The 12,680-nt window shown below is 35.7% G+C and overlaps 2 protein-coding genes across 3 annotated transcripts; one reads left to right on the top strand and one right to left on the bottom strand.

Annotated features, from left to right (window-relative positions):
* Positions 1-5,811: 5,811 nt before the first annotated feature.
* LOC126788299 (expansin-A4) lies at positions 5,812-8,219 on the top strand. Its single transcript, XM_050514277.1, has 3 exons — positions 5,812-6,029; positions 6,121-6,439; positions 7,676-8,219. The coding sequence occupies exons 1-3, from the start codon at positions 5,879-5,881 to the stop codon at positions 7,983-7,985; spliced, it is 780 nt and encodes a 259-aa protein (XP_050370234.1). The 5' UTR covers positions 5,812-5,878; the 3' UTR covers positions 7,986-8,219.
* Positions 8,220-8,874: 655 nt separating this feature from the next.
* On the bottom strand, positions 8,875-11,959 carry LOC126788301 (uncharacterized). 2 transcript variants are annotated; one of them, XR_007671352.1, is made up of 4 exons: positions 11,728-11,959; positions 11,583-11,657; positions 11,241-11,375; positions 8,875-9,603 (listed from the first exon to the last, which is right to left on the bottom strand). XR_007671352.1 is itself a non-coding variant. In XM_050514278.1 (4 exons), exons 2-4 carry the CDS (start codon positions 11,638-11,640, stop codon positions 9,100-9,102), a joined length of 720 nt encoding a protein of 239 aa, XP_050370235.1. In that variant the 5' UTR covers positions 11,641-11,657; positions 11,728-11,959; the 3' UTR covers positions 8,875-9,099. The 2 variants fall into 2 exon arrangements, 1 of the variants encoding a protein (XP_050370235.1); XM_050514278.1 differs by having other exon boundaries at positions 11,241-11,398.
* Positions 11,960-12,680: the final 721 nt, after the last annotated feature.

Raw genomic sequence — 12,680 nt, 5'->3', positions numbered from 1 at the left:
TGTGAGACACGATCTAAATATTTAGATTATATCAACACTGAACCGACTATTTCATCATCGTCCTACGTCCAGTGTTCGAAATATCGGATATATCGCCGATATTTCGAATCTAATACGATAAGGGCATATCGGTTAAAATTTATCAGTCAACGCATAAATGATGGTCAACGGTCAAATATTGGTCAAACTTTAATTTTTTAATATTTATTTCCTATCTTTTTTGAAAAACTTATATTTTTTTTATTTTTTCATATATATTTTTAATTTATATATATTTTAAATATATATGATGAATTTCAAGTCTAAATAATCATTCTTAAATACCTATTTTGTATTATTAAATGTCGTTCGTGTACTTTAATTGTCACAAAATCAAATATTTATTTTCTTTAGTTTACTTAGTACCGTTTTTATAGTTTATTTGGTATATATTGAAGTATAATTTTATAAATTTTATTGAAAATAAGCAAATCCGATAAAACCGATATATCTCCGATATATCGTTTTACCTCTCGACCGATATGATACGATAAGAGATATTTAAACCATTGCCTACATCACATAGCATAATTTAACTTGAGATGGACTAAAAGCAATGCCTAAAAAAATCAGCATAGCTCCATGATGGTGTATAGTCTTTGTAAGACTTGTGTAGGACTCATTACAATGATTTGCCTCTATACACCAAAGTTTAAACATCTATTATACTTAACATTAGTGTCATTGTTTTATGATCGAGTTTAAGATACTTGCATGCTTCATGATCAAACTTACTTAAATACTCCCCCCAAATACCATTTTAGTGTTTTTGGATGAGAAGGCTTGAAATATAAAAGCTATAAGATTATAAGATATCATATGATTGACTCCGGAACACTAGCCTAAACAAGACTATTTACAAGCAAAAAATGATGGGTATATTGAAAGTGATTTGGAACACCTTTATTTCCAAAACGCATGAGGTTCAAGAGATATATTAAGCACCAAATGAACCCTCATTCCGGTGAACCCAAACTTTGGTTTGAGACCAAAATGAAATTAAACAGGAAATACAACATGCTAATGCATGCCAGGTCTACCACAAAATCCATTGTTCCTCATCTTTTAATGTGGATTATAAACAGTTCGAAATGTTGGCAAACACAGAAGGTTTGTGGAAAAAAAATGAAGGGGTGAAAAGAGAATGAGAAAATCGAGAATGTAATCATAATCATGGTCATTATTTACATTCTTGTTTTGTATGGTATCCAATGTAATTATAATCGTAAATTACAAATAGAAATGAAAGTGAGCTCATTAGGGTTGCTTTGATGAAAGAACTCTGCCTGAAGAGATGTTCATATCAACAAGAATCGAAGTTCGAGTTGATCAATTTCATAAGTCGCATCTTTGGATCTACTGTTTATATCCAAACGATTGAAACGAATGTACAAGTGTATATCTATATATAGCATCAGACAGTGCAACGTTCAAGCAACATTTTATTAAGGAGGATTCATGTGTATTGACTATTGAGAAAGACCTCCGAGGTTCACTCATTGATCGAGTTCCATGTTGAGATTATTACACAAATGAAGAATGTTTTATGTACATATAAGATTCAATGTGACACGACTTGATCGATATATATGATTGTGGTCATACATTGGACCATCATTGTTGTATATATATTGACAGATCTTAAGCGTGGAAATATGTCGATATTGACAAGACTCACTTAGAGGGTGTATTCAACTAGGATTCTATAGGATTTTCTTGTATTTGAAGAATCTTTTGAAATCTTGTGGTATTCAATTAAGATTTTAAACAATCCATTGAAATCTCAAGTTATTCAATTAAGATTTCAAAAACTCCTATGAATTCTGGTGGTATTCAAAAATCGATTGATTTTGAATGATTTCATTTATTAGTTGATTTTGTTGGATTTTGAAGTATTTTTACACTATATCATGCTTGTTAGAAATCAAGCATTTAGACATGAGATTTTGATGTATTCTCTCTCTCTCTCTCTCAATAATAATAAGATCGAAAATTTTTATGTTCTTAATCATGTGTTTTATTTTAATTGCTCAAATCAATTTTTTGGGTTTTTCTTGTGATTTGGTATAATTGTTGTAGGCAAAAAGAAATGATGGTTGTTTTTATAATTGTACTAATAGTTGTTTTGCTAAAAAAATCAATTGTATAACAATCAAATTTCAGATTTTAGAATACTATTGAATGTTAATTGGGTGAAAGTTTATAAAATTGTTATTATATATTTGATCCTCATTCAAGATAGTTGCACATTTGTGATATTGACCTTGTACCTTTGTTTTATAGATGCTTATGGAAGTTTATAGAATTGAATCAAACTCATGTGACTTTAGGATTATGTAAAAATGAGATATTAATCCATAATAATACATAGGGATGTTTGTTATTGCTCAACATGTATGTATAAAGAATGTCGTTGCGATGAATTTTCTCATAAAATAGAAAATGATGAAGAACTTGATATGGAAGACGAGAATCTTGAACTACTTTCTCAAAGTCAACTACAACAAAGAGCAGAGGCTAATGTTTGGAGACTTAATATTGCTGAAGCTATGTGGGAAGATAGACCACGGAATGGTGATAATGAAAGTCAAGAAGATAACAATGATATTGAAGGCAATGCGAATGAAAATAATGAGGACAATGCGAATGAGAGGGATCATGAAGACTATGATGACAATGAGGTCGGAATGGATGAGTATGCAGCCTCTTAATGTACTTTTCTAATTGTCTTTGCAATTTTCACTATATAATATTTGGTTGTTTTTATATTTTTATTACTTTGTAAAATACATTATTATTTTGTAATTTGTTAAAAAAGAAAACCAACTTATTAATTCTCCATGTTCTATATTTTATTATTTAATAATAATATAAAAATCATACATGCACTTGTGAAATCCAAGCAAATCAAGACAAATCTGGTAAATACAATACAATGAAATCTGGCTGAATCTATGTGGAGTTGAAATAATTTATGGATTTTCAGAATCTATTAATTATAATAAATCAATCAGAATCATTTGAAATCAGAGTTGAATACACCCCCTCGTGTTGTATATTATTATATATAGGTGAATCTCAATAATCAAAAGAATTAATTGTACTTAGAATTATGAATTCTGATAATAATCTATTCTTACGTAAGTAATACTAGACTCGTACTCTTGCGATGCACATGTTAATTTATTGTGTAAATATGAAGAAAAATAAATAAATTTTATTTATCGTTATATGTTATATTTTATTTTTTAAAGACTTATTCGTTTTGATTTTTTTTGTAATTGTGTTTAATAAAAATGATATTTTTAACAAACATAATTTAGTGATTTTTTAAGAGTGTCCGCTTCATAATACTAGATATATATATCTATATATACAGTCTCTATCCAGAGTGAAGCTTCACTCTGAAATTACAGAGTGAAGTTCCAATTTTGGCACATTTTTCGGTCAATTTTTTTCACCATAAGTGATTCAATATTTAGGTATGATATTCAAGATCATCTCTACAAAATTTCATCCAATTTGACAATGGTTTGAGCTTTCAAAATTGGGATTTACACGAACGGTTCACGTTGAATAGTTTTAATTCATTCATTGATTTAATCTAATTTCAATATCTTAATGATATCCGAATCAGATGAAATTTTGTATAGATGATCTTGAATATCATACCTAAATATTGAATCGTTTATGGTGAAAAAATTTGACCGAAAAGTGTGTCAAAATTAGAACTTCACTCTGTAATTTCAGAGTGAAGTTTCACTCTGAATAGAGACTATATATATATAAGAAATTATCAGATTAAAAATGTGACAATACTAAAACCCTAACCCTCGAATGTTTACTGTCAGTAGTGCGCAGTCCGTGGGAATTGAGATTGCATGCAACTAAAGAAAGTGGGACAAAACGTGACAGAAATTGCAGGTATAATTACAAATATATAGTGTTGTTGGCAAAAGTAAAAATAACAATAACAATCATGGAGTTTGGTGACTTGAGTGAGTTGGTCTACGAAGTCTATTGTCACTGTGGGAGTGGCTCGAGATTAAGCTGTTTAATTAAGTTAATTTTATTGTTACGTGCTTTTCTTGTTCGGGGCATACACTTGTGCTAGTTAAAACCAGGCAAAGCGAGGCGGGTATTATGGACCGATGATTGCGGGATCAAGTTAATAGGTCGTCTCTACACTCCAGCTGGATGCTCTATTCCGATCACCTAAAACCGAATGAATTAGGTGACTGTCTCGCAATTTTGTTCTTAATAGGCATTTACTCGAGTATGAGAAATGAAAATTACTTAGTTACTGTAAGTGAGAAGAAAAATTAGTTTCTCTGTCTTTTACTTGAGTATGAGAAATTGGCAAATTGCCCACTAGTTTTCATAAAGTCATAAACAATATCAATAAAGAGTTGCTACTTGCTAGTGACACCTCTTTTTAGTATGATGTGATCTACTGACCACGTTGGTCACTTTTTAACAGAATAAGTTCACCCCTATTTTTATTTTTTACAACACCCTTTTTACCAGTATGAACTTAATAATCTATCAAATACATCACCAAATACTATCACATGAGTAGTTGATAGTTATATGTCTCACCACGATAATTTATTCGCAACCAATGTGACTTATGATCGGGGCAGCTCCTTCAAGACTTCGTTGGTCATTAGGTGTGTACTTTTCCCTTTGGGGACTTCTCCACCCACTAACGATTTTCTGGTACCTCATTCAGCGGGGCCTTGATTTGCTAGATTGCAATGCACAATTTTCTTTTGTAAAGAGTGTGTGTATTGCACAATATTTGTATCCCTGACAAAGCCCCCATGAGATCTTTCCTGGCCCCTCCTTGAAGAATGTCATCAAATCCCAGCCGCGTATCACGGCTCAACTTAAGAATGACTCAAAGTTACTCTTTCTAGAGAGCCTAGACCTAAACATTCTCTCCCCACTTTGTTACCATCACTAATTAAGGATTCAAGATTCTATTTTTCACTTTGCAAGTTTGCATTGGTCTAATGACCTTTAGAGACTTTATTTTTATGACCTCATAGTAAGAAAATTATGATGTCACATACCAGGAGCAAAATTGTTAGCAATGTCATTTTGACCAAAATATACAGCCACGTTAGAGAAAAAAAATTAAGTTGTCTTTGCTTGAAATCTGAAATATGTTAAGACAACACATTAAATGAAGAAATCAACTTACGATTTGTTATGACTGAAATATGAAACTCCAACAGCTGAAGAACATATTATGAATTGATCAGATTCACATGGTTTGTTCATCGACGTCGTAATTCCATTGTCCTAATTTTGGAGGCAAGTTGTTTTTTTTTTTTTTTCCGGTTACGTTTGAAAAATCATGTGCCCTGCGCTAATGCGCTTTGAGCCTTTGACAAAGGACAAAGCCCTAAACGAGTTTTAGGTGTGATTGCAAGAAAAAATTTAACAACCAAAACCTCCCCAATTATCAAAAAGGAAAAAACAAAAAAAACATGACCCTAAGAAAATAGAGTAAAAAGAATAAAAACCACCTTCACTCGCTCCTGAAAAGCGTGCGAAACACAGCATCCATCAACTGGTACTTATCCGTACAACATGAATTCCTATTGGGTGGTGTCTTCCACGCGCAATAGGCTACGAATGGGGAGAGAAGAAATAAATATGGGGGGTATTGTTTTTGTCTGAAATTCCAAGCTTTGCCACTCAGGGCCAACCCAAAGCTACCTCCATAAGTAGTCCCCAACCCCCCCTGCTTTAATCCCTCACCCTTCTCACTAGCTCACTCTCTCTTCCTTCTTTTAGTGTTGAACCAGAATTAAAGGAGAGAGCAACAACAATGGCTATGGCTAGTTTGGCTTGCATTGCTGCTCTTCTCATCTCACTAACGTGTATTGCAGAGGCTAGAATCCCCGGTGTTTATTCCGGTGGTGCTTGGCAGGGCGCTCACGCCACCTTCTACGGTGGCTCTGATGCTTCAGGCACCATGGGTATGTGTTAACCTCACCTCCTTTTTTGGCATTTTCGAATACTCTATCAAAATATTCAAACCAACTGAGCTGATTGTTTTATTCTTTATAGGCGGTGCTTGTGGATACGGCAATCTTTACAGTCAGGGCTACGGAGTGAGCACCGCCGCACTGAGCACGGCCCTGTTCAACAATGGCCTCAGCTGCGGTGCTTGCTTTGAAATCAAGTGCGCAAATGACCCCAACTGGTGCCACTCTGGAAGCCCATCCATTTTCATCACTGCAACTAACTTTTGCCCACCCAACTTTGCTCAGCCAAGCGACAATGGCGGGTGGTGCAACCCTCCCAGGCCTCACTTTGACCTAGCCATGCCCATGTTTCTAAAGATCGCTGAGTACCGCGCCGGAATCGTCCCTGTTTCCTACCGTAGGTTGGTAAATCTCGCTTCTCTGTTCCGTTACTCTGTTTAGTGCTCTGTTTTTGAAGTTTAATTATTTTCTCCGGTTTGGTTTTTCAAGTTGCAAAACGTTTTCTCTTTAGGTAAATAGTTATGGGCCTGCTTGAAAGTAACTTTCTTATTCAAATATAACCAAGTGGAAAATGCGGAAGCGTTAACATTGTTGATTTACCTAATGCTCTGTTTTGCCACTTCGGAACTTAAATCTTGGTCTTCGTGTGAAGTAACACATCTAGGAGCATAAAAGGTTGCTGCCAAAAACTGCATTAACCTAAAATGTTTTTTAACTCGTGTTTTCTTTTTATATGTAAAAAAATTATAGGGCTCGGTAACATTGAGACATTCTAAGCATATTGAGATTTCGACCATATTGTGTGATCTTTCTTGTTTGTCATGATTCGTTCTGAAAATGTGCTGGGTTCTGTTTACGGGGAGTTATTGCTTTTGCTCTGATGCGTCTAAAGTATTGTGACCATAATGGTACCATTCTTGTGATTTGACACGATTATGGCCCTGATGAGTCTAATGTATTTCTCAAATCTAATTACTCACTTCTTTAACTGTAACGAACATCATTTGCTTAAGGTCACTGCCTTTAGTTAATTTTGATTCCTTTTAAAAGTTTATTGGTCACTTTCGGTTATTTGGCTCTAAACTCATTTGGCCCCCACACAAACTCAATCGCTCATAATAAAAAATTCATACCATATTTTACAGCGTGTTTTGTCATAAGTTGTTATTATGAGTCCTTTTGGTTTAGCCAATACAATCATCCAGCGTTCGCATTCATGACTACGACTTTTAACCATACCCGTTATTTTAAAGTTATGAATCACTATTTGTTAAGAACTGATACTTGGAAGGGTATGTTTGGTGTTAAGCATTACACCTCTTATTATTTTTAATTGTGAAGAAAATTTTGACTTATGGTTCACTAACTTACATTAGCAACCAAATCCGGCTTTTCTCCTTAATTGGTGCTTAGACTTTTGGAAAATCCTCACCGTACGATATCTTGAACATAGAATCTGACGCACAATGTACGATATACAGCACAGTCTCCAAAAGTCCGAGACTAGTCGATCAATGTGTAAAGGGGCTTTAGATTTAGTCACGCCCACCTAAAAACACGGACCGCGATCCACGTTATAGAAACTGTCTCGATTAAATTACCACTTTGTCCTTACTTTTTTTCTGTTAATTCCGCAGGGTGCCATGCCGCAAGCGCGGTGGTATCAGGTTCACAATTAACGGGTTCCGTTACTTCAACTTGGTTTTGGTCTCCAACGTCGCGGGGGCAGGGGATATTGTGAAGGTGAGCGTTAAAGGGTCCAGGACTGGCTGGATGAGCCTGAGCCGTAACTGGGGTCAGAACTGGCAGTCGAACTCGGTTCTGGTTGGTCAGTCTCTCTCGTTCAGGGTTACAGGCAGTGACCGACGCACCTCCACCTCGTGGAACATCGTGCCAGCCAACTGGCAGTTCGGTCAGACTTTCACTGGCAAGAATTTCCGAGTTTGATTCCGGCGACATTTTTTTTCTGTTTATGGTTCCCGTCTTAATGTTGTTTTCCATTTTTACCCTTTATTGGCCCCATTTTGTTGGATGGTGGCTTTTGACTGGGCGTTGGAGAATGTGAAAGTGTTTTAGGACACGTTTGACTTTTTGATTGGTGGGTTTTGGTGTGTGACCTATGAGAGTGGTGGGAGTAGTAGGGTTGTGGAATTACATTTTTAAGCCCAAATGTGTAGAGGGGGGTGGTTGAGGCGGTTGCAAAAGATTGTAGCCCGCAGCCCGCAGCCGTATAATACTTTTAAGTACAACAAAAAGTTGTAGTATATGTCTTATATACGTATGCACCATTTGTAGTAGTAACTAATGTATTTGGCTTGTAGTAATTAATTTCGCGTACTTATTTAAATGCAATGAAGTTGGTTTTCTTCCAATTCGAGATCTTTATCGTTCACGTAACCTTCTTAGTGTACATCGTATTCATTTCACAAATAGCATGTTCCATGTATGCTAACCTTCTCAACCATGTGGTTTGGTATGGCAACCTTGTTACTACAAATACAAGATTCAACCAAGTATTTCAATGCATTTGAATCACAAATGCCATAGATAAATTTCTCATTGGTGTGAAATGAATAGAAATGCAGTAAGCAAACCTGCACATGGCTGTGGGGCTGGGTTTGTTACGGGTATGTCTCAAATGCTGGTGGTTTGTTAACTTCTTCAGCATTGCTACACCAAAAGAGGAATATGTAGGTTCTTCAGAATAGTAGGCTTTGGATACCTGTTGTGATAAAATCTTTGGATTCCTGCTACCCTAAAAAGGAAAATCATAGACTTTGGATACCACCTGCAAGTTCCATCATCAACAAGGAACCCCTCTGGTCTTCTTTTATTTTCCAATCAGTAGTTAACAGGAAACATACACAGTTTATTAAGATCCCCAGAATTCATACATGATGCATAAAACAGACAAGAATACCTAGGCATACATTTGTAAAGTAAATAAATTAAAAACACACAGCCTCACAATATGTAAACATGTCAATTGTTTGAATGAGCAGAGGCTGGTTCTCCTGTGTACAAATACTACCAATTACAAAGTTATTCAAAGTTTCCAACCCTAATTTCTTATTCTCAGCTGGCCGTAGCTACTTGTCCCAGCTGCATTACTCATCGATGCAGCAGCTTCTCTATGTCGCTGTCCAGCAATATGTTTATAGAAATCTGTCGCACTAATACTGACCACGTTACATATACTACAAGTCCTTAAACTTTGGGGTGGCACACCGCCTTCAATAATCCTCCGTTTCTTAGTCTGCAAATCCTCATCAGGTGGAGAAACTGACTTCTTCTTACTCGTTTGTCCAGGAACAGTTTTGCCTCTCATTTTCCCCAGGTTCATCTGGTGCTTTTTCCCCATTTTATGCTTATCAAGTACCAACTTAGTGTCGCAAAAAATTTTGCATATGTCACAAAAAAGTTTTGTTGTACTATCTCTAGGAGGCAGAGGCAGAGGCAGAGGTGTATTAGTCTCACTCCATCGAGCAGTACTATTCGTGCGCAAGGTGGGATTTGGAGTTGCAGTAGGGAATTGCTGTCTCCAAGTTGAAAGTACTGATATACCCTGAAAGAGACATGACAGTTAGCTAAGAAACTAACAACAATAATACGAATAGGTCATAATACAAATAATGCCTATCATATTATTTAACTCAATTAAAAGTTGGAATTTCAGGAAAGAAGATAACATACCAGATATCTGGAAAGTATATGAGATGGATACATGAGAGTTATTATACCAATCGAGAGATTATTGGGTGAAAGTAAAACTATGTTGCAATTTTACACTGTTTCATGGTCTAATGAGATGTTCAAAAACTAATGCCATTAGAGTACTGAAAAACATAAACCCGGATTATTACAGGTCCGCAGTTCAGACCTTAGCCAGTACGACTGAAAATTCAGTTCTCATAAATGACAGATACAAGCTGTTGTCCTTGAACACTTTAGTTTGAAATGGTTTTCTCTCCTCTAATCTCTTTTATGATAAATAATCAAATGATTTGATCCGAGAAGCTGAGCATACAGTGCCACACACACATGTCCAACACTAAGACCAAAAAGCATCAGATGAGAAGCTAAAATTGAAATTGAAAATCAAAGACACAAGAAGCATTGTCGTCTGAGAATAGACTGTTATCTGCAAATTCTTGAATCTCAGTAAGTTTACATTGGAAAATTTCAACCAGTTGCCTGTTCTAAAATTATTGACATGGGAAATAATACCCCAATTTCATATTAAACCTGAGAATAGAACGCCAATAATTGGAATCCTTCTTTATTAATTTTCTTGAGAATGCAAAGATATAAACTTTTTTTTTCTTTCAATCAAATCATGATAACAAATTCACAAACCCATGCACACTTTAAATCCTTGGAACATGTATATGCTATAGGAAATGTGGCACAATCCACTTGATGATTTTGGGAGAGCGAAAGGGTTGAATAGTTGTGCATGCATAACAATAATAACGGGAGAGTTTCCTGAATGAGAAAACTTCAGTTCAAATGAGAAACTTGCTCCTGACAACATGCAATCCTTGCTCTTACTTTTAAGGTATGCCAAATGCCAAAATCTTGTTAGATTGTAACACAACATGCAATCCTTGCTCTTACTTTTAAGGTATGCCAAATGCCAAAATCTTGTTAGATTGTAACACAACGCCAGGTTTCCATGCATGCTACCAACACATTAAATTATATTGTGCTCCATAACACTCCATACACATGAAAAAGTGGGGCATGAACCCCTCCAATCAAACATCCTTTGTATCCATACCAGTCAATTAAAAGGGATTACCTCTATAATAATGTCTTCTCTTTAGAACACTCAAGTGTAGATATTGGTACTTATTAGACAAGAAGACATTGTAATGCTTGAACCCAAACCAAATAAGCCACAAGTTTGAATAAACCAGATTTCAATAGAAATTATCAAATAATCTAAACTAACACATTCGTCATCTCTAGCTCTGTTGTAAAACTTCAGAATGATTCACAATTTAGCTAGCACATATGTACAATGAGGTTTCACTGTTTCAGCAAGGTCCTGATCCTAATGTCACTAACTTCCATATCATATTCAAATTGACAAACAATAATATTCCACCATAAATGATAATCTGCACCGAACGAAAATTGAGAATCTGATCCAAACAAACCAAAGTAAAATTCGTCTTAAGTTGAGAACAAGAAGCATACCATTTGTTGCAGCTGCTGATCACGCTGCTCAAGCTCTCTCGTATGTCCCGTCTTAAGATCCTTCCATTGAGCTTCAAACCTCAACAAGGCTCTACCCTGCTCTAAAAACGCCTTCTCAAGGTTGTTCCGCAGCTCCTGAAAATTTTGTTGCAATTTCTCTATTTAACAACATAAAAATGAAAAAAGAAAAAAAAGATACAGTAAGCTACAACAGCAAAGAAACAGAACAAAAAGAAAAAAACCAACACCAAAATTGAAAGCGCCAGCATTGTTGTGTGTATAACCAAAAATAGCAATGCTACTAAAGTACTAAGTCAACTTCGATCAAACCATGAAACTCACCAATGGCAATGTCCATTTCTTCGGAGCACCGAGCCATCTCAACTAAGGGCCTTGACATCACAACTCTGCAGTAAACTTTCAAACGTAATCCAAATATCAACCAAACAGTGGAAGTTGATCAGGAGTTTGAAGTGAGCTGACTTACACCAGAATTGCTAAAACCCATTTGAGTATTTGAACTGGGAAGACATGTTTAAAGATTCCCAACTGAAATCTTGGCAGGAATTCTGAAATCTGAAGGATTGAGGATTGAGGAGCAAAGGAAAAAGAAAAGGAATGTTGAAACGGGAGGTATCTAAAATTGAGAGTACCAAAGTGGGTGGCCTGCAATGAAGTTAATTTGTAACAGTAGAGCTTTGAATCCTCTGATGGAGTGCCGAAAGAGGCGAGTAGTACAATGGTGGAGGATCGGAGCAAGACGCAGTAAAGTGAGTAAACTGTTAGTGTCAAGTGTCAACCATGTGAGAGCCTCTGTCACGGGAAAATTGACTAGGTCGAGTTTGTTATTGGGCCCAAAGGCCCAATTGATCGCTGTATCTTCACATTTTCCTTGGCTGCTAGCAGCCCCAGAAGTTGATGCATGTTGTTATATTTCATCTTCAGATTCTTGCTTCAGCAGGGAAGTGGCAGAGTTCATCATACTTTGAATGCTGTCTCATAGTTCCGACTTCTGAGCCTGGATTGTGATAAAAAGGGGGATGATATTTTCCTTGTAACTATGCTTATTATGCCTGTTCAAATTGCTATGAAGCAATGATTTTTATGTTGTATACACATGGTTTTCTTGGTTAAATTTCATGCCAATTAAATTAATGTGTATTGACATTAGGTGTTTGATGTTTGATCTCATCCTATCTAGCCGTTTCTTGTTATTGTTCTCTGTTATGTTTTTTTTAAATTTTTTTTTTTGAGAATGTATTGTTCTGTGTTATGTGAGCAAGCTGTTTCTAGTATTTCAGGATCATCATCTAACATTCAGGATAAGGGTTGAAAGTAATTGATGTGCAAAGAAAATGTGGAGCTTTTGTCAACATTTGCAGAATACTTCTGATATAGCACTGATGGCGATTTTTCCTACGTACTGTATTATAGTGAACT

Source organism: Argentina anserina, chromosome 3, assembly GCF_933775445.1.
Source record: "Argentina anserina chromosome 3, drPotAnse1.1, whole genome shotgun sequence".
Lineage (NCBI taxonomy): Eukaryota > Viridiplantae > Streptophyta > Magnoliopsida > Rosales > Rosaceae > Argentina > Argentina anserina.
This window is presented reverse-complemented; position numbering and strand designations above follow the sequence as displayed.